The 21,460-nt window shown below is 36.5% G+C and overlaps 1 protein-coding gene across 2 annotated transcripts; it reads left to right on the forward strand.

Annotated features, from left to right (window-relative positions):
* Positions 1-13,484: 13,484 nt before the first annotated feature.
* Positions 13,485-18,054, forward strand: LOC127077445 (homeobox protein SBH1). Of its 2 annotated transcripts, none has more exons than XM_051018719.1 (4): positions 13,485-14,526; positions 14,777-15,032; positions 17,223-17,470; positions 17,714-18,054. In XM_051018719.1, the coding sequence occupies exons 1-4, from the start codon at positions 14,119-14,121 to the stop codon at positions 17,915-17,917; spliced, it is 1,116 nt and encodes a 371-aa protein (XP_050874676.1). In that variant the 5' UTR covers positions 13,485-14,118; the 3' UTR covers positions 17,918-18,054. The 2 variants fall into 2 exon arrangements, with proteins under 2 accessions (XP_050874676.1, XP_050874677.1); XM_051018720.1 differs by having other exon boundaries at positions 17,235-17,470.
* Positions 18,055-21,460: the final 3,406 nt, after the last annotated feature.

Below are 21,460 nucleotides of genomic sequence, written 5' to 3' on the forward strand. Positions count from 1 at the left end.
CGTTGATGTTTGGTCACCTCTCCGTTGGTGTCGATAAACGTCGAGTTTTTCCCAGTTGTCCGTTGACATCTGGTTGCATATCTTGTTTCCCCAGGTCGTCCGTTGATGTCTGGTCACCTCTCCGTTGGTGTCGATAACGTCGAGTTTTTCCCAATTGTCCGTTGACATCTGGTTGCATATCTTATTCCCAGTCATCGGTAAATGTCTGGTCGTCTTTTTCTGGATGTCGGTAAACATCATCTTTCGATGTCGGTAAACATCGAGTCTCATCCCAGTCATCGGTAAATGTCTGGTCTTGTATCTTTTCGTTGATAAATCAAAGATCCCCAGTAGAGTCGTCGGTAAACGTCTTGTCTGGTTCCAGTTGCAAACATCTTTTTCCTCCCCAGTTGGAGATGCCATCGGTAAATGGCCTCGTCTTGCTTCGATATCGGTAAATATCAAATGCCCAGTTTAGCCGCCATCGGTAAATGGCCTCGCTTTCTTCGATATCAGTAAATATCGAATCCCCAGTCGGAGCAGCCATCGGTAAATGGTCTTGCTGAAGTTGATATCGGTAAATATCAAGTTGTTTTGAAGCCACCATCGGTAAATGGTCTTCCTTTTAATATCAAATTCCCAGTTGAAGCCACCATCGGTAAATGGTCTTGCTTCCGTTGAAAGTTGTATCCCAGCAGCCATCGGTAAATGGTCTTGTTGAAGTTGATATCGGTAAATATCAAATATCCAGTTCCCAGCTAAGTAACCATCGGTAAATGGTTTTGCTTTCCTGAAGTTATTGTGCAGCCGCCATCGGTAAATGGCTTGGCTTTTCTTTGTATCATATCCCGCAGAGTGCAAATTTCTACGTTTCTTTGGTATTCAATCCCTGTTTACCTTGAAGGTCTGACAGTCGTTGCTCTCATCCGTTCAGGATCCCAGTTGATTGAATAGGGGCAGCTGTAGCACCTCAAATTTGCACCCCCCATTTGTACATCCATTTCATTTTTAGGTCATTAACATTGCATTCATATTGCATAGTCCATTACATCTCATCAGTCAAGACTGGTCAGGAGATTCAACTGGGCAAGGCAACAAGAGCATTTTCCATGAGATCAAAGCCCTAGGGTGGTTCCAATGAGCTTACATGACCCAAGGATCATTTTGAAGCAATTTGGCCAAGCGTTGAAGGCTCAGAACTCATCAGTGCATGTGCAAGTCATCTGAGGCCCATAGAAGTCAACAGATGTCAACTGCAAAGTCAACTGTGGATTTGGAGGTGGGAAGTGGTTAGAGATGCTTCATTCATGTTCAAACATATCTCATTTGACATTTCAAACATCAACATTGAAGAATTTGAAGTCAGGTCAAGACTTTCCCAAAATAGCAAGTGACCTATAATTTGAAATTTCCAAAAATGGAAAGGTTTTGGACCAACTTCAGCACAAGATTACATCATCAAGAAAGCTTCAAATGAAATTTTGTCCAACATGAAAGTTGAAGATCTTTCTCTCCCATTTCCAAAAATTCCAATATCATGAATTTCTAATGTGTGGTTGAGGAGATATGATCCAATCATGGCAAAGTGTGCTTGAAGATTCAAATGGGCATAACTTTTGAACCAAAGCTCCAAAATGAGTGGTTCTTTTTGCATTTTGTTCATCATGACCTCTAGTTTCCAAAACATCCATTACATGGCATAAATTCCACTTGCATAATCATGTGCTCACTCATGAAGATTTTTAAAGGAAATTTCATAAAACCATTTTGGATGATTGTATGCATACAAAACCAATTCAAAAGTGTGCATGGGCCTTGTTTAAGAGGATTTGGATCAGATTCGTGTACTGTTCACGCATGCATTCCATGCATGGGGGTGAAATACCATTTTGCACATACACCTCATAAGTTGCTAATCTCAATTGCATTAGGCTTAAACAGGTTTTAAACATGATTAGCATGGCATATATAAGGTTAAACATAACTGTTTTCAGGATTAACCACACTTTTCAGATCTAGATTCAAGAGTCACCAAATTTTTCTCTCAAAAATATTTTGCAAATTCTTCACACTAGAGCCATTTCTACTGATTGATTCATGATCCTGAAGCATTTTTTAGTGGATTTGAACGTGGAATTGGAAGGAATCGTGCCATATTTGTTCATGCTCGAAGCTTGAAGCATCCATGGAATTTTCAAAATCTACTGGATTCACGTGCAATTGAGCTTCAATCTCACCAGCATTCATCCCCACAAGCATCATAGAGGAACTTTGAGCCATTGTCAAGCCTTGTAGCGCGAGTTCCAGTTTGCTGTTCTTCAAGAGGTCAGGATTCAACCTCTCTAATTCTCAAATTCTTTGTTATATTCATGTAGATCTCTCGCTGGTGATGATTTTGGTGTAAAGTTTGATTGAAATGGCTCAATATTCACAGAGTTATGCTTGATTGAAAGTTTGATGCAAATTTTTCTTTTCTTCGATTTGGATGATGTGTGATGATTCATGTTTAATTGTTGTTCGATCTTGAATGTACATGGAATGACGAATTGGTTGGTGTTAGTTTTGTTGATTTCTGGACACTTTTTGGATTTTCTGGAAATTCAGATGAAGATCATCTTCATCTTCATCTTCAACCTATGAAGATCATCATGTTTCCAGTTTTTGCTACGAAATTGCCATGCATTAGCTACGAGTTCATGAATTAGCTACGATTTCTGGAAAATGCGCTGCCAGGCTTAGGGTTAAGTCAAAACATGGTCGTTTTGGGTTAGGCGCGCTCCAATTTCAAATGTGCGCCAGGTTCGATCCTGGCCGAGTGAACTTTTTTAAATGCCTTGCTATTTTTCACTTTCCCTCCTTATTTCATACCATTTGTCCATTTTTGATTTCAAATTTTTCCATCAACTTCAAAAAATCATATAAAATAGAAAAATGCATCAATTTCATTCCAATTTTTTGCACAATGCTCCTTATTCTGTCTAGTTTTTTATGAGCATAAATTTGCAAGTTGTGCTTGGCTGAATTTTATTTGGTGCTAGGTTGATTGATCATATGTCTAATTGTGACCTTGCCTTGCTTATCCCTTTGTGAAATGTTTGTTTCTTATCCAATGAACCTGAAATTTTGCATGCCAATTCTAGACACATTGTTGGACATGTTGGCTTTGGTTTGATATTTTTCCCATGATCCAATTCTGTTTTATGATTGTGCTAACTTGGTGTGACAATTTGTGTCACACATTTGATTGCTTGCATTGTACAATGTGATTGCCATGCCAAATGATGTCCAATGTTTCTGATTTTTTGTATGTTGATCATGTTAGATGTCTTGATTGTGCATGAATTTTTCCAGATTTTTTTTGGATCATTTCTGTTTTGATTTGAATTTTTCATTCATGATGATCACATATGAGCTTTGAAATTGCCTTTGACTTCACTTGATCATGAAATGCATTTGGTTAATGATTTTGATGTGAGCCTTTTTAGGATATGTCAATATGTGTTTGAAGTTGCTTTGTGTCAAGTTTGAGGTTCTGTTTTGAATTTTTGATCCTCTTTTGACCCTAGGCTTTGACCTAGTGGTTTGGACTTACCATTTGGATTGTGGATTTCAGGTTCAGATGCACATTGCCATGATTGGAGTGGCTCATTCATTTAAGCTTGATTATTGGTTGTTGTTTACTAACACTTGTGTGTTTTGTAGGTTGATGCCAATTCATTTGTGTTTGCCTTATGCCTTGCTCATTGTTGTCTGATGATGCTTTGTCTGTCTGTTTGATATTGACTGTTGATTGTTTGTCTGTACAGTTGAACTGATTGGTTTAGATTTTTTCACAGGTACTTAAGTTGCTTTAAGTTCACTTGAACTTTGCTTTGCTAGCTTGTGGTTTGCTTACCACTGAGGTATAATTCTCTTGACTTCATGTAGTCTGGACGACCTGTCCTGTTATGTGGGCAGACACCTGTCTGAAGTCCTCCTTAAGAGGCAATGCTTGTGAGTGTTTAATTTTGTGCCAAGCAGGTAAAGACCTCTTTAGAGGCAATTGGCAGATAAAAGGGATGTGCAATCCATCCCCTGCTATTCTGTTGTGTCATTCACTTTGCTCACACACCATGTGTTGATGCATTGTGAATAAGAACCCAAGATCATGTTGTGTCAGTCATCTATGGAGAAGAGTTCCTACATTCTGAACTCCCACACTTTCTATTGTGAGTCAAGCTCTCCCAGGCCAGGGATAAGAGTTGTGAGGTCTTACCCTCATCTCCCATTTCATCTGCTTCACCCTAACTCTCAATGTTAGGGTTAAGAGCTAACCATACCCCATTCCAGTCGGTTTGTCTTTACAGCCTAGCCTTGTATGAGCCCAATTGTGTGCATATAGTGTGTGTGCTTGCTTTATTGTGCTTGTATGTGTTTGACTGTGCTGTTTAGGATAGCTTGCTCCCTGTGCAAGTTAGATAGAAACCTCAACATAGGGATCGTATGCATGACAACTTCTAGGCTCGAGTCGTAGTCTCCCTAGTAGTTTGTGTCTCCCTTTGTCTCTGGTTAAGCTAGAAGTTCTTTCCCTGTTAAGGGGAACTACGTCGCCCTAATCCTCATACCAGATGAGGTACGTAGGCAGGAGATGAGCTGATCTCTCCGGGCGCCCTTTTTCTTTTTTAACCCTCTTGTGTGTGTTTGGAGTCTGACATAAGTCCAGCGATTGGCAGTCGGTTTCCTGTGTGTGTTTGTTTGTTTGGAGTCTGACATAAGTCCAGCGATTGGCAGTCGGTTTCCTGTGTGTGTTTGTTGGTTCGGAGTCTGACGTAAGTCCAGCGATTGGCAGTCGGTTTCCTGTGTGGGTTTTGTTTGGCGTGCGTTAGCCGAGCTACGAGTGCTCTGATTCTTCTCCGGTTATAGAAGATACGTATGCATAGGATGCGACATCCTAGCGAGCACGTTTCCCCCCGTCCCAAACTACGTCGACTCTGATGTCTGTGTATGACAGGCTACGTAGGCCCAGGATGCGATATCCTGCCGAGTCCCGTTTTTTGTCTTTTTGTGTTTCCTTCCAGCCTTGTGCAGTTTGTGAGCAGTTTCTAGCAACCTTATCCTTTCTTTTGTGCATGGATCCCGTCGAGTACGACGGATGCGTAGGGGTGCTAATACCTTCCCTTCGCATAACCGACTCCTGATCCCATCTTTCTTTGGTCGTAAGACCATTTCCTTTCCAGGTTTACTTCGAGCATTTCCTTTCCCTCCTTTGGGATAAATAACGCACGGTGGCGGCTCTGTTGTTTCGTTTTCCCGCCGGTTTTTCGCGTAATGCGACACCAGCATGTTTGAGAAGTTGGTGTTTTCCCCAGACAGAGTCTCCCCAAAGTTGACTTGGTTTCCTCTGCCGTCCCCAGAGTATTAGATCAGCAAAGCACTCCCAGCAGTGCGTCTCCCCACAGAATTGGAGAATCTAATCAGATTGTGCGCTCAGAGGAGCGACCATTTGCTCCCCAGCAGGAGTTTTCATCATTTTGCATATTGCATGTAGTACACATTGCATCCTCAAATAGCGTAGCATTTCCATTCAACATGGAGCATTACGCCATAGAAAAATTCAAACATATGCATTCATATGTCAAACCTAATTAGACCATATCCCCAGCAGAGGCAGGTCAGTGTTCAACATCTGTACGACACATTTGCTACAGTTGCTCTTGATAGACAACATTCAAGATTGATAATTCCCCAGAGAGGGTTGTTTCCTCACTCATCAGTGAAAGGAAAGCTTGACTCCCCAGTGAGATCCCCAACAAGTGTTTAGCCGTGCCTTGACATATGTAGATGTCATCCTTGTGATACCAGTAAATGTCATGTCAGCACCCGCGTGTGTTCCTTTTTTGGTGTCTGTAGACATCATCTTTCGATGTTCGTCACATCCTCTTCTTTCCATTCATCCGTTGATGTCTGGTCACCTCTCCGTTGGTGTCGGTAAACGTCGAGTTTTTCCCATTCGTCCGTTGACGTCTGGTTGTATCTCTTTCTCCCATTCATCTGTTGATGTCTGGTCACCTCTCAGTTGGTATCGATAAACGTCGAGTTTTTCCCATTCGTCCGTTGACGTCTGGTCGAGTCTTCCCATTCATCCGTTGATGTCTGGTCACCTCTCCGTTGGTGTCGATAAACGTCGAGCTTCTCCCGTTCGTCCGTTGACGTCTGGTCGAGTCTTCCCACTCATCCGTGGATGTCTGGTCACCTCTCCGTTGGTATTGGTAAACTTCGAGCTTCTCCTGTTCGTCCGTTGACGTATGGTTTGAGTCTTTCCATTCATCCATTGATGTTTGGTCACCTCTCCGTTGGTGTCGATAAACGTCGAGCTTCTCCCGTTCGTCCGTGGACGTCTGGTCGAGTCTTCCCATTCATCCGTTGATGTCTGGTCACCTCTCCGTTGGTATTGGTAAACGTCGAGCTTCTCCCGTTCGTCCGTTGCACCTCCCATTTGTATATACATTTCATTTTTAGGTCATTAGCATTGCATAGCATGTTGCATTTCATCAGTCAAAATTGATCAGGAGAATCCATCTGTGCAAGAGAGCAAGGGTTTTCCATGAGATAAAAGCCCTATGGTTGTTCTAATGAGCTTACATGATCCAAGGTTCATTTTGAAGCAATTTGGCGAAGTGTTGAAGGTTCAAAGTCCCCAGTGCATGATCAAGTCATCTGAGGCCCATAAAAGTCAACTGAAAGTCAACTGAGGGCTAGGAGATGGAGAAATGGTTTGAGACACCTCATTCATGTCCCAAAGAAGGTTATTCAACATGTCAAACACCTACCTTGAAGATTTTGAAGCCAGATCAAAAGTTTCCAAAAATGGAAAGTGACCTGTAATTTGAAAGTTTCCAAAAATGGCAAGTTTTTGGACCAACTTCAACTCAACTTTCCAACACCAAAGAAGCTTCAAATGAAATTTTGTCCAACATGAAAGTTGAAGATCTTTCTCTCCCATTTCCAAAACGTCCAAGATCATGAATTTCTAATGAATGGTTAAGGAGTTATGATCAAATCATTGCAAAGTGTGCTTGAAACTTCAAATGACCACATCTTTTGAACCAAAACTCCAAATTGAGTGGTTCTTTTTGCATTATTCTTCTCATGTCACGAGGTTTCCAAATCAACCATCACATTGCATGAAATGTTATCACATGAGCATTGGCATATCCAAGTCCATTTTGGAGGGAAAATTGGAAATTTAAAAATGGTGCATTGTATGGACTTTCTACCATTGCCATTGGGTTTGAAATGTGATTTTGAGTGAAAATAGTGAGCTACATGTTACTGCTCACGTGTGCATCTCATGCATGAGGTGAAAATGCAAATTTGTACATGCACCTTATTTCTTTCTAATCTCAATTAAACATGGCTTAGTGTTAATTTCAGAATGATTAGCAAGGCGTATAAAAGCTTAATCATAACTGTTTCATTCATAACACAAGTTTCAGATCTAGATCCAAGTTCCATTCTCAAATTTCTCTCAAAAATATTTTCCAAATTCTTCACATAAACTTCATTTCTCTTGTTGAATTGTTGATCATGGAGTGGTTTTGAGTGAGATTGGACGTGCCATTGGTGTTTCTCTGCTCAATTTCGTGCATGCTTGAAGCTTGAAGCATTAATGAAGTTTTCAAATTCAGTTGGATTCACACGTGTTTAAGCTTCCAGTTCTTCATCAATCATCTCCATAAGGCTTCTGGAACAGCTTTGGATCATTTGGAGCCTTGGAACTTGCAAAACCACAACCTGCTCTTCAAGAAGGTGAAAATTCGATCTCAATTATTCTCAAATTCATGAGTATATTCGTGTAGATCTTTGTTCCCTGAGAATTCTGGTAGAAAAATCGTGTGAATTGGTGCATTATTCATGGAGTTATGTGCATTTAAAGTTTGAGATGCAAAAATGTTCATGCACGATTCTCTTTGATTATGATGTTTTGAGTTTAAATGATTGTGGATCCGTGCTCTACATGGCCTAAGCTTTGGTTTGATATGTGTTTTGTGAAATTCTGGGCGAATCTGGAAAATCTGGAAATTTGACATGAATGTTCATCTTCTTCCTCATGAAGAAGATGAAGATTCATGCATTCTGGACATTTACGACGATTTCTGGTGTATTGCGTCGGTTTCAAACGTCGTTTTCTGCAATTTCCATGCAGCGCTTGGGTTCCAGACCAAACGCGGTCGTTTTGCCTGGCGCGCGCTCATTTGAATATGCGCATGGTTCGAATCCCAGCGAGGACAATTTCAATTGTTCAGCATTTTTCACATTTTCCCCCTCTTTTGCCATGCATGTTCATATTTGAATTTTATTTTTTCTATCAACTTGTAAAATCCATAACAAATTGAAAAATGATCCAATTCACTCCCAATTTTTTGCAAAATGTTCCTTGTGATGTCTAGTTTTTTATGATCATGAGTTTGAAAGTTGTGCATGGCTGGAAATTTATTTGCTCTAGGTTGATTGATCATGTGTGCATGTATGACCTTGCCTTGTTCAAACTATCATGAAATGCTTGTTTTTAATCCAATGGACTTGAAATTTTACATGCTGATTCTAGACACATTGATGGATGTTTTAGGCTTGGTTTGGTATTTTTCTCATGTGCCAATTCTGTTTTATGCTTGTGTTTGCATGGTGTGACAATTTGTGTCACACATTTGGTTGTCTAACTTGTCCCATTTAATTTCCATGCCAAATGACCTCTAATGCTTCTGATTTTTTGTGTGATGATCATGTTAGATGTGTTGAATGTTCATGAATTTTTCCAGAATTATTTGAATCATTTCTATTTTGATTTAGATTTTTCATTCTTAATGTTCAAATGTGTGCCTTGAATTGGTCATTGACTTCTCTTGTCTATTACATGAACTTGCCTATTGATTTTGGTTTGGTCCTTTTTAGGACTTGTTATTGATTGGTTAAATATGATTCATGTTGAGTTTGAAGTTCTGTTTTGGATTTTTGATCCCCTTTTGACCCTAGGCTTTGACCTAGTGGTTTGTTACTCACATTTTAGTTGTAAATTTCAGGTTCAAGTATACATCTCCATGGTTGATGTTGCTCCTTCATTTGAGCTTGAATATTGGTTGTTGTTAGCTAACACTTGTTGTTTTGTAGGCTTTGAAAACAATTCACTTGTGCTTATGGTTCATGTGTTGCATATTGGGTTGTCTGTTTGATGTTGACTATTGATTGTTTGTCTGAATTGTGTACTGATTGGTTTAGATGTTTCCACAGGTACCTAAGTTGCTTTAAGTTCATTTGAACTTGCTTTGCATACCACTGAGGTATAATTCCTTGATCTTCATGTAGTCTGGAAGACCTACTGTTATTGGTAGGCACCTGTCTGAAGCCCTCCTTAAGAGGCAATGCTTGTGGATGTTTAATTTTGTGCCAAGCAGGTAAAGTCCTCTTATGAGGCAATTGGCAGATAAAAGGGATGTGCAATCCATCCTCTGCTATTCAGTTGTGTCATTCACTTTGCTCACACCATGTGTTGATGCATTGTGAATAAGAACCCAAGATCTTGTTGTGTCAGTCATGTGGAGAAGAGTTCCTACATTCTAAACTCCCACACTTTCTATTTGATTCAAGCTCTCCCAGGCCAGGGATAAGAGCTCTGAGGTCTTATCCTCACCTCCCATTTCATCTGCTTCACCCTAACTCTCAATGTTAGGGTTAATAGCTAAAAAACACCCCATTCCAGTTGGCTTGTTTCTACAGCCTAGCCTTGTATGAGCCATTTGTTTGCATATAGTGTGTGTGCTTGCTCTTGTGCTTGTGTTTGCTTTGTTGTGCTGTGTGTAGGCTAGCTTGCTTCCTGTGCAAGTTAGGATAGAGACCTCAACATAGGGATCGAATGCATGACAACTTCTAGGCTCGAGTCGTAGTCTCCCTAGTAGTTTGTTATCTCCCTTTGTCTCTGGTTAGGATAGAAGTTATTTCCCTGTTAAGGGGAACTACGTCGCCCTGATCCTCATACCAGATGAGGTACGTAGGCAGGAGATTGAGCTGATCTCTCCGGGCACTTTCTTTTCTTTTTGTGTGTGTTTGTTATCCTTTTCTGGTTGGAGTCTGATGTAAGTCCAACGATTGGCATTCGGTTTCCAGTTTCTTTATTTGGAGTCTGACATAAGTCCAGCGATTGGCAGTTGGTTTCCTGTGTGTGTTTGTCGGTTCGGAGTCTGATGTAAGTCCAGCGATTGGCATTCGGTTTCCAGGTTTGCCTGTTTGTGTGGAGTCTGACCTAAGTCCAACGATTGGCAGTCGGTTTCCTGTTTGTGTTTTGTTTGGCGTGCGTTAGCCGAGCTACGAGTGCTCTGATTCTTCTCTGGTTAGAGAAGATACGTATGCATAGGATGCGACATCCTAGCGAGCATGTTTCCCCTGTCCCCGAACTACGTCGACTCTGATGTTTGTGCGAACAAACTACGTAGGACCAGGATGCGACATCCTGCCGAGTTGCCTTCTTCCGTCTTTCCTGTGTATCCTTCCAGTTCTGTGCAGTTTGTGAGCAGTTTCTAGCAACCTTTCTTCTATTCTTTCTGAGCGTGGATCCCGTCGAGTACGACGGATGCGTAGGGGTGCTAATACCTTCCCTTCGCATAACCGACTCCCGTACCCATCCATCTCTGGTCGCGAGACCATGTTCTTTCCAGGTTTACTTCGAGCGTTTCCTTTCCCTCCTTTGGGATAAATAACGCACGGTGGCGGCTCTGTTGTTTCGTTTTCCCGCCGGTTTTTCGCGTAATGCGACAATAACCATTGAAGCTACAATAATATATATACATAAATAATAATGTCACGTAGGCGAAATACTAAAATACTAAAATACTAAATTACCCTTCAACAAAAATAGCCGAAGTAGATACAATATAACTCAAATGCGAATAAAATACAAACACACGAATATTGAATAATAAACAAATTACAAATAATCACACAGATAAACATATACACACAAATTGACAAAAACATAAAAAAAATGATATCATACGATAACGTGATTGCATTTTAACTGTTGATTAGGGTTTGAAGAATTTAGAAGAACTATGGGTTTTTCTTCTAATACCATATTAGAATGTAAACTAATAAGTGATTTCTTAAATGAATCTTGAATTAGTCATGGCAACATGAGCTGAATTGAAACTCGAATAAAGAAATAAAATATATTCATATGCGAGAACAACTGAGCCTTTACATATTAAAAAATGTTGCTTAAGTAGTATTTAGTGCAGTTAATAAGTCTAATATACCTAAGTTAGTTTTTTCATGACCCGAATCATGGCTTCACAAAATCAACTTCGACTTTATAATCAACTTCAACCTTAACTATCTAAAAACATTATATTATACCTAAAGAGATAAGTTAGAAACATATTATGCATAGACTCGTGACATAGTTCCGAGATAATTGAGAAACAATTGGTTTGCTTGTTTAAATTTTACTAATGATTCTCTTTTCTTAGTTGAACGACTTTCATTTTTTAATAGAGATAATTTTCATATTACATTTAGTCTTCCTAACTTTTGTTTTTTCTAACTTATTAGATTTGGAATTGAATCCTTAAATTTATTATTTTTTAAGTTTATTATTTTTTTTAATGCACGTGTATCCATTTTTTTTACTATTATTATATTTTAATGTAAAATAGTTTAATGAAGTAATTATTGTACATTCTTATATTTATTTATTTATAGTATCTATAAGTGAATGAAAGTTTTATATTATAAATGAATTTTGTAAGATTAAATTACATCCATTTTAAATTTTAAGATGATACTAGAGCATAATTCAATATCTATTTAACTAAAGTAAGACAAGAGTTTGATGAAGATAATACACTCTTGTTCATGATCATATAAGGCGAATGCAACAACAACAATTCTGGGAATGCTGCGAAAATAGGTTGTAACCAGTTACATGAAAACGTTAACCGGTTACATGCAAAAAAAACAGGTTGTAACTGGTACGTGAAAGCGTTAGCCGGTTACTTGCAGAAGAAAATGTCATGATGAGTACGAAAGGTACAATTCAGTGCAATGGGGAATGATATTTGGACTCAGGTTTCTCTACTCACATGAAGAGGATGAAGGATTGGCTTGTTAAAATCAATCGTGCCATGAAGAACAAAGTGAAGCTCATGAATGTAAACTAATATGTGATTTCTTACATGAATCTTGAATTAGTCATGGCAACATGAGCTAAATTGAAGAATTTAGAAAAATTATGGGTTTTTCTTCTAATACCATATTAGAATGTAAACTAATATGTGATTTCTTACATGAATCTTGAATTAGTCATGGCAACATGAGCTGAATTGAAACTCGAATAAAGAAACAAAATATATTCATATGTGAGAACAGCTGAGCCTTTACATATTAAAAAATGTTGCTTAAGTAGTATTTAGTGTAGTTAATAAGACTAATATACATAAGTTGGTTTTTTCATGACCCGAATCATGGCTTCAACCTTAACTATCTAAAAACACTATATTATACCTAAAAAGATAACTTAGAAACATATAATGCATAAACTCACCACATAGTTCCGAGATAATTGAGAATCAGTTGGTTTGCATGTTTAAATTTTACTAATGATTCTCTTTTCTTAGTTTGAACCACATTCATTCTTTTAATAGAGATAATTTTCATAATACATTTAGTCTTCCTAACTTTTTTTCTTTCTAACTTATTAGATTTTGAATTGTATCCTTAAATTTATTATTTTTTAAGTTTATTGTTTTTGTTTAATGCATGTATACACATTTTTCTTTTACTATTATTGTATTCTTATGCAAAATAGTTTATTGAAGTGATTATTATACATTCTTATATTTATTTATTTATAGTATTTATAAGTGAAAGAAACTTTTATATTATAAATCAATTTTGTAAGGTTAAATTAAATCTAAAAGATGATGTAGAACATAATTCAAGATCTATTTAACTATTTGTTATAAGATTTTCACTCCATTATCTAATGACTCTTCTCTACCAAATTGCTTTGATAGAATTGAGATAAACCCATTATAAATTCTTAGAATGAGATCTTCTAAGATGTTTTTCCATTATTTTATTTTAATAAATTTATTAGAGTGCTATGTTCCAATTGTTAGATATTTATTTTAGGATGCCAATAGTACTTTTGTAAATCTTTTTATACTCTAATTTTTGTTTAAAAAATAACTTTTTTATTAAATATACATAAATAACATTTATAAACAATATTCATTTCATTATAAGAAAGAATTTATATTTTTGTTATAAATAATATCGAATTTTTATTAGATTTTTGTTATAAATTAATAGTATGTTTTAGATTTATTTAGACATAGAGAATACAATAAATAAGAAAGGATAGAAGAATATAAAGTGAGAGGGATTGATTCCGTGCCCTATGAGGCTATCTTCTCCAATATATTCATCATCATCAGTATACTATAGTAGTAGTAGGTAACTTGTTTTCTCTTCCTCGATTTGATCGTTCCTAGCTCACTATTTATCACTATCTCTCTCCTAAACAAAAGAAAAATATATATATAAACTTGGCTCTTCTCTCCTATCTCACTCTACTGCTTTTGTATGGCAGCAGGGTTATCAGTGGCAGTGCAGAAAAAGGAAGGGAGAGTTTTCATTGGGAAGGTAAAACCTTTTTTTGGCACCAATGTCTTACACTAACCCTTGTTCCTGTAACTCAACCTTCATTCATATTCATCTCTCTATCTCTATCACTACCCCGCGTGCACTCTTCTGTTTCTTCTCTCTTGTTCCTCAGTTTATATCATAAGTAACCTTTTATTATCCACTAGAGAGACTCTCAGTTTCATTAAATGCTCTAAATGGGTGGAAAGAAAGATTAACACTCATTTTCCAAAGGAAATCTCTGCAGGCTTTTGCCAGTATAGTAGAATCCAAATTTTTACCTCTTCACTCCTTCTTCATCTAACTGACTCTAACTATACCTAGCCACCACTTTTATCACTTTCACTATTTCTTTTTTACCATAAAACCCGGGTGACCCTTTCATATATACTACTACTATTGAAAGAAAGAGAAAGAGAGAGAGAGAGTGAATGGTGTGTGTGTAGAGATTCATTCATTCATTCAATGGAGGGTAGTTCTAATGGAAGCTCTTCTTATGTCATGGCTGCTTTTGGAGAAAACAGTGGTGGCCTATGTCCTCCAATGATGATGATGCCTTTAGTCACTTCTTCTCATCATCATCCAATAAATTCCAACAATAATAATGCAAACAACACAAGCTGTCTCTTCCTTCCTATCCCTAATTCCACTAATAATAATAATCACTACACCAACAACAACAACTCTAATAACACCATGCTTCAAAATAATCACCACACCACACAAAACACTCCTGGATTAGGCTACTATTTCATGGACAACCACAATAACAATGGAGCCTCTTCATCTTCTTCTTCTTCTGCTGTCAAAGCCAAGATCATGGCTCATCCTCACTATCACCGTCTCTTGGAAGCCTACATCAATTGTCAAAAGGTCTTTGAAAACGATGTGTAGTAATTAATTCTGTACTTTTTTTTCTTTCTTTGACAAAGTTTGGATCTGATGAGTTTGTGTTGTATTATTGTACTGTGAACAACTGTGGTGTTTTGTTTCCATTTATTACTAATATTGACAAACTTTCATGTATATTTTAAGAGTTCAATTTCTTTCAAGTCAAAACCTTTGATGATAAGGACACTTCATCTCAATAACTTTTGACTTGATGATAATTGTTTTATGCTAGGTTGGAGCACCGAGTGAAGTGGTGACAAGGTTAGAAGAAGCTTGTGCATCTGCAGTGAGAATGGGTGGTGATGCAGTTGGATCAGGTTGCATAGGGGAAGATCCAGCTCTGGATCAGTTCATGGAAGCTTACTGTGAGATGCTTATCAAATACGAACAAGAACTCTCTAAACCCTTGAAAGAAGCCATGCTTTTTCTTCAAAGGATTGAAGTCCAGTTCAAAAATCTCACTGTTTCTTCCTCTTCAGACAATATTGGTGATAATAATCTCTCTCTCTCTCTCTCAAAATATTTTGTTGTTTTCTTAATTGACTATATATCCATGCATGTCTGTGTGTGAACTTTGGAAGAAGTTTGTGAAGATGTAATGGAAGTGTTTGATTAATAATTAATTAATTAAATTAAAGTTGATTGATGAGAGGATCTACTTTTTCTATACAACTTATTTATAAAAAAATCTTAACTAGTCTTTCTAATGATATTTTATTCTTCTAACAACTACTATAGTACTCTTAATTTTCTTTGAATATAGTATATAAATAAGTGAGTTTCAAATACTACCAAACATGCCCTTAGCTCAAAAAACAAGTTTTTGTCTGAAAACAAAAGTAGATGGTGATGTGTAGTTTTCTTGGTGTTGGTGCATTGAAGGAACAAAACTATATTGGTATCTTGTTAATTCGTCGTTTCTTGTGTGTGTTTGTGCCTTGTTTTTATTGGAAATATAAGAATTGCATCATCATATAGTTTATCTAAGTTTTTCCCCATTTGATCATGTTACAGAAACTCTCAGGTTTCTCTGGCTTTTATTTTATCATAATTATTAATGATTTTCTGGAAATGATTTTTTTGACAACTTTAAACGTATTAGGGTTTCTTCTGCACTTTTTCTGCAGAGTGGATTTTAGATTTTGATACATGCAACCATGAACATGATAAGAACTTGAATTTCACTGCATGAAAGAGTAAATTACATGTGCATTTCTATCATCAAAAGAAAAAAAAGTAAACATGTGGCACTGTCTATGCATCAATCAAGCAAACACCCTTTTGAAATTAGTTTGATTATTGACTTGAAAAGAGATTAGGTTTTATCTTTTTGACACAAAAAAGAGATTAGGCTAGTTTTTAAGAATAATAATGAGTTTGTTTTTTCTACTTGCTTTTTCTCAATTGTCTCGTCAAGGTTTCGTGTAAACACTACTCCCTATATATTTTATTACTTGTATAATTTCATATAACTTGTGTGATGATAATGTGTTGTCACCATTCTACATTTATTTGTGTCTGCAGGTGAAGATGCATGATATAATGCTTCTTAGAATAATGTTCTGTGTTTGTTTATACATTTGATAATTTCTTTCTTTCTTTCTTTCTTGTCTTTAACTCAAAATGGATATAAGTTGCTGTATCTACATTTATCTATGTTTAATTTCTACCACATGTTATAATGTTTGTGCTCCCTACATTATTATACATGTTGAATGAACTCTACATTTGAATTTGACAACCATGGAGAATGAGTCAAACATTGCTGCTAAAGTTTTTATGACTATGAATGATGAAATTTGAAAACAAGTAGAAACTTATTATATGCTTCCTTGGATGTATAAATGACTAAGCTTTTAGTGAATCACTGTTTTCAAGCTTCCAACTATGTATGGGCCAAAAGAAGTATTTAGTAGTAACTTTTCTTATAGTTTAACTCAATCTTTATGTTTATGTTCCCATCTATTTTTGAAGTTCTTCATATTCGAGTTTTACAATCATTGATGCTTCTTTGTAGTAATGTACTCTCTTGCCCTTCAACACATAATTAATTTTTTATTTATTAATTTCTCTTTTTCAAATGACTTATACTCTGGTTCTATTTATAAGAAAAAATTATTTTTTAGGTTCATTGAATAATCAATGTATCTAAACTGTAACATGGACCAGATACATTGATTATTCAATGAATCTAAGAAGTCAACTTTCTCTTATAAATAAGACCAGAGGGAGTAATAAAAAACTGAAATAGTATAATGCACTCTTTTAACCCTATGATAATAGGGTTCCTCTATTTGGCTTTGATTTTTGCATCTAGGCTTGACTAGGGTCTCTTTATATGTGTTATGTTACCCTTGATAAGTTAAGCATTTTGGTGAAATATATGCCTTCATGTGGAATAAACTTTTTCATCTTTAGCTTTGTCTTGTTTGAAGGAAAAGGAGTGTCCATTATCTCAGGGCTTAGATGCATGAAGCTCTAGCCTTTGGGAATAAATAATGTATAGATTATTGTCTTCTGTGGCACTGACACCTCTAAAAAAAAGTGTTTATGCTTGTGTCAGTGTCGGTATCTGAAACTTACAACCTTTTATTTTTCAGATATTTAACTAAAAAATATCGTGTTAATGGTTAATTATTTGTAATAATGATAATTGAATGGATTGATATGATGATCAGCTTGTAATGAAGGTGGAGATAGGAATGGATCATCTGAAGAAGACCAAGTTGATCTATACAACAACATGATAGATCCTCAGGCAGAAGACAGGGAATTAAAGGGTCAGCTTTTGAGAAAGTACAGTGGTTATTTGGGGAGTCTGAAGCAGGAATTCATGAAGAAAAGGAAAAAAGGAAAACTTCCCAAAGAAGCAAGGCAACAATTACTTGAATGGTGGAGCAGACATTACAAATGGCCTTACCCATCTGTAAGCACTATCTATAATCTCATGCCGAAATATTTATAATTAAATTTTGATTTCGCATTTCCTATGACAATGCATGTTTTGATTTAGTACATGTTTAGATAACTGACCCATTTTGCCACCCCTACATTTGAGTTATGTGTGCTCGCAATCTCGTATGACCATGTTTGAATCTCACAATTTATAATAACTAATGTGAAGACAAATGATAATAATAACCTGTCTCACAATTTATATGTACCACAGGAATCACAGAAACTGGCTTTAGCAGAGTCAACAGGTCTTGATCAGAAGCAAATAAACAACTGGTTTATTAATCAAAGGAAACGCCACTGGAAGCCTTCAGAGGATATGCAGTTTGTGGTCATGGATCCAACCCATCCTCATTATTATATGGATAATGTTCTCACCAATTCATTTCCCATGGATCTATCTAACACCATGCTCTAGAAATTACATTGGTGCTTGTGATCTGAAATTCTCTTGTGTTAATTAACTTTATGTTACGTTGTAAGGCATTGATATGTCACTTCCAAGTTAAAACCTTATACTATATTATATATATTAATGTGTGTAGAAATTTATTATGCATTTTGAATCATTACATATATAATATATAATAGTATGCAGGTGGTGTATGCTGCTGATTTTTAGATGGTTCTTAATGAAGTTGTGATTAATAAAATTCTAAAATTTCATGTTTGTGTCCTTTATTCTGTTCCAAAATAATGATTCAATTCATCAATTAGAAAAATAAAAAAATATATAAATGAAATAGATAGAAGAGTAGTTAATGAAAAGACTATTTAATTTTAAAATTTATTATGTTTTTGAGATAGGGAAATATTTTAATAGTAAATGCATGAATAATACAAGACTAAGCCTTCCTCATCCACTCCTATGAATGTCGAATACTTTATATTTTAAAATTAGAAGACACATCAAGATGAGAAGGCATGGAAGAGTTGCAAGGAGGGATGGGTTTGGTGACTAAAGGTGCACGAGGCACATCAAAAGCCGTCTTCAATCTAGCAAAGCCAACAACGAAATCTCTTCTTATTTTCTTCTCCAAGGAAGCAGGAGACAAGGCAGGTTTGGGACCAGCTCAGCCAATTTCTTCTTGCTCATCTTAGGTGTCATTCTAGCCGTAAATGTTAGCGGTGCTAATAAAGAATGGTTTGATTTTCCTGAATCATATATATTTTTTATTCATAGTATATATCAGAAAATCAAATATATAAGAAAAGATCTAGACATCCTTACCTGTAAATATTTTCTATTTATAGAATAGATTAGAAAATTAAATAATAGAATATTTTGTAATAAAGGATAATTGTTCATGTTGTTATAAATAGAATCAATATGATGAAGAAAGATATTAAACCAGAACTTGTGATATGGTATCAGATGATGTTCGATCGAACAATTAAAATCTGTTAAAAGTATTTTTGATAATTCAAGTGTTGTAACTAGTTAATACGAGGTGTAATCGCACTTATGAGCTGAAAAAACTGAGAAAACTACGTGGGTGTAACCGAATAATGTCTGCACGTAGTTGATTACCACGGAAAGTAATTTAATTTATGTAGTGATTGTAACTGTTATAGACATGATTTTTTCAATTTCATCTTATTTGGCTTATGTTATTTGAGTCTCAGTCACTATGTAATACTTGTATAAATATCTTGGAGGCATCTTCATTAATAATTAATGAAAATATTCTCATCCACAATTCTCTCTCTCTCTCTCTCTCTCTCTCTCTCTCTCCCTCTCTCTCTCTATTTAAGTGATCAAAAAATCCTTGATCACTTGATAGGGTCAGTCCCTTGTGTTCAAGTTGTACTAGATATACTGGATCTCAAGAGCTCAAGATCCCAAGAGTTCAAAACCTCAAATCAGTACAAGGCATTCATATTACAGACAAAGTGGACTACAGTTCAAGCGCATCAAAGGTATCAACACTTGTCAGTCATGATTCAAGTTGTGTTCCATGAGCCTTAAGAAATAGAGAATGAGTGAGAGTGGAGAACCCATATCCTCATTCTGAATATCTTTAGGTACGAGACGAATGACTCAGTTTCTTATTGTATTAATCACTATTCATAGAATTTAGCACAATTTGAATCAAATGATTGTCAAGTCTTCTTCCACAATAAGCAACATTGCATCATCAGGACCAACAATCATGATCTTCTATCAAAAACTTATCAATCATGATTCAATTTGTATGCCATGAGCCTTAAGTAACGAATAATGATGAGAGTGGAGTATTCCTATACTTGTCTAGAATATCCTTGGGTATGGGACAAATGAACCAGCTGCTCAAGGTATTCGCCTTCGTTCATATACTTTAATGCAATTCGAATCATATAATTGACAAATCTTCTTTATGCAAACACATCAATCATTCAACACTTCAATAGTGAAACACCTTTGCTTTACCCATCACACTCTCCTATTTGGATCCAGTGTTATATTCTCCCCTCTTTGATGTCCATACATCTTTTGAGATCATTACCTTAGGGTCACACACCCATTTCCTAATCAATTGCCTCATGCACTGCCTATAGTTATAGACTTTGGCATCCTTTTCTTATTACTTCATGCATTGTCTATATAGTTACATACTTTTTCATCCTTTATTCCTTTCCTATAAAGTACAGACTTTGGCATTCTTGCCCTATAGAGTTACAGACTCTGGCAACCTTGCTTTTTGCCTATACAGTTACACACTTTGGCAAAGCCCCATTTAATTCTGCCTATACAGTTACAGACTTTGGCATCATTTCTCTTCGCCCTTATAGAGTTATAGACTCTGGCAATCACTTATGTCTGCCTTATATAGTTACAGACCATGGCATGTATCATTGCACTTTTCCCTACATATTTACAAACTTTGGCAAATAGGCATTTCATTGTAAGTGACAGACTTTGACCTCTTTTCATCTGCCTACACAATTGCAAACTTTGGCTATCATTCATTCTGCCTTATAGAGTTACAGACTCTGGTATTCATGTTTTCCTACCTTGTATAGTTACAGACTATGACACACCCATACGTCATTGCTCTATAGAATGGCAAACTCTGGAAATCTTCTTCTTGCCCTGTAGAGTTACAAACTCTAGAAAGCATCCTTGCACTCATCCCTTTAGAGTTACAGACTCTGGCAACCTTCTCATTTTTCCCTATACAGTTACGGACTCTGGCATTCATATATTTCGCCTTGTAGAGTTGCAGACTCTGGATATCTCTTATTCCGCCTTGTAGGGTTACAAACCTTGGTAAACATATTTTCCTGCCTTGTAGAGTCACAAACTCTGGTAGTCTCTTTGGTTCAGACCATGCCTTCACAAATCCAATCATATCTCATTTCTCACTTTGGGCTAAAAACCACTCATTAGTTAATGCCACGCTTTTTCTATTCAAGCAATTTACTTCACCTTTTGGAAACCCAATCTCTTTCTTTCTATGTTCCATATTAGTTCCATGAACTACGAAGCTCTGACTTTCTCATTGCACGGTGAGAGTGTGTAAGCATGCAGATGTGAATCCTTGGAGAGTACCTTCTTCCATTTTCATTTCCATACTTCAATCACATTTCTTTCATCTCCCACCACTAGTTCTATCAACTACGGAGCTCTGAATTCCTTATTGCACTATAAGGATATGTAGGCATGGGGGCCCTAATCCTCACCGAGTATTTGATTTATTCTCTTCTTTTTCCTTTATTCTTTCGCGAGTAATCTTTAGATATAACACCCATTCAAGCAAAAAAAAATCAAAACGATTCTCGTGGAGTACAACAGATGTGAGGAGTGCTAATACATTCCCCATTGCATAACCGACTTCCTTACCCTTTTTCTCTTCCATTGGGTTTTATCGATATTTTCCCTTTCCATCGGGAATAAATAAAGTTCGATGGCGACTCTTTGTACCTTCGAGCGTGCGATGCATTTGGGTATATTTCCACTAACTTCAAAGGTTATAGAGCA

The sequence above is a fragment of the Lathyrus oleraceus genome, chromosome 1, assembly GCF_024323335.1.
Source record: "Lathyrus oleraceus cultivar Zhongwan6 chromosome 1, CAAS_Psat_ZW6_1.0, whole genome shotgun sequence".
Classification (NCBI taxonomy): Eukaryota; Viridiplantae; Streptophyta; class Magnoliopsida; order Fabales; family Fabaceae; genus Lathyrus; species Lathyrus oleraceus.

Excerpts from the sequence above, each read along its gene's own strand:
- LOC127077445 (XM_051018719.1), top strand. The coding sequence starts at position 14,119 with ATGGAGGGTAGTTCTAATGGAAGCTCTTCTTATGTCATGGCTGCTTTT. Across the intron at positions 15,033-17,222 it reads TTCCTCTTCAGACAATATTG|CTTGTAATGAAGGTGGAGAT; the intron begins GTGATAATAATC and ends TATGATGATCAG. Across the intron at positions 17,471-17,713 it reads ACAAATGGCCTTACCCATCT|GAATCACAGAAACTGGCTTT; the intron begins GTAAGCACTATC and ends TATGTACCACAG.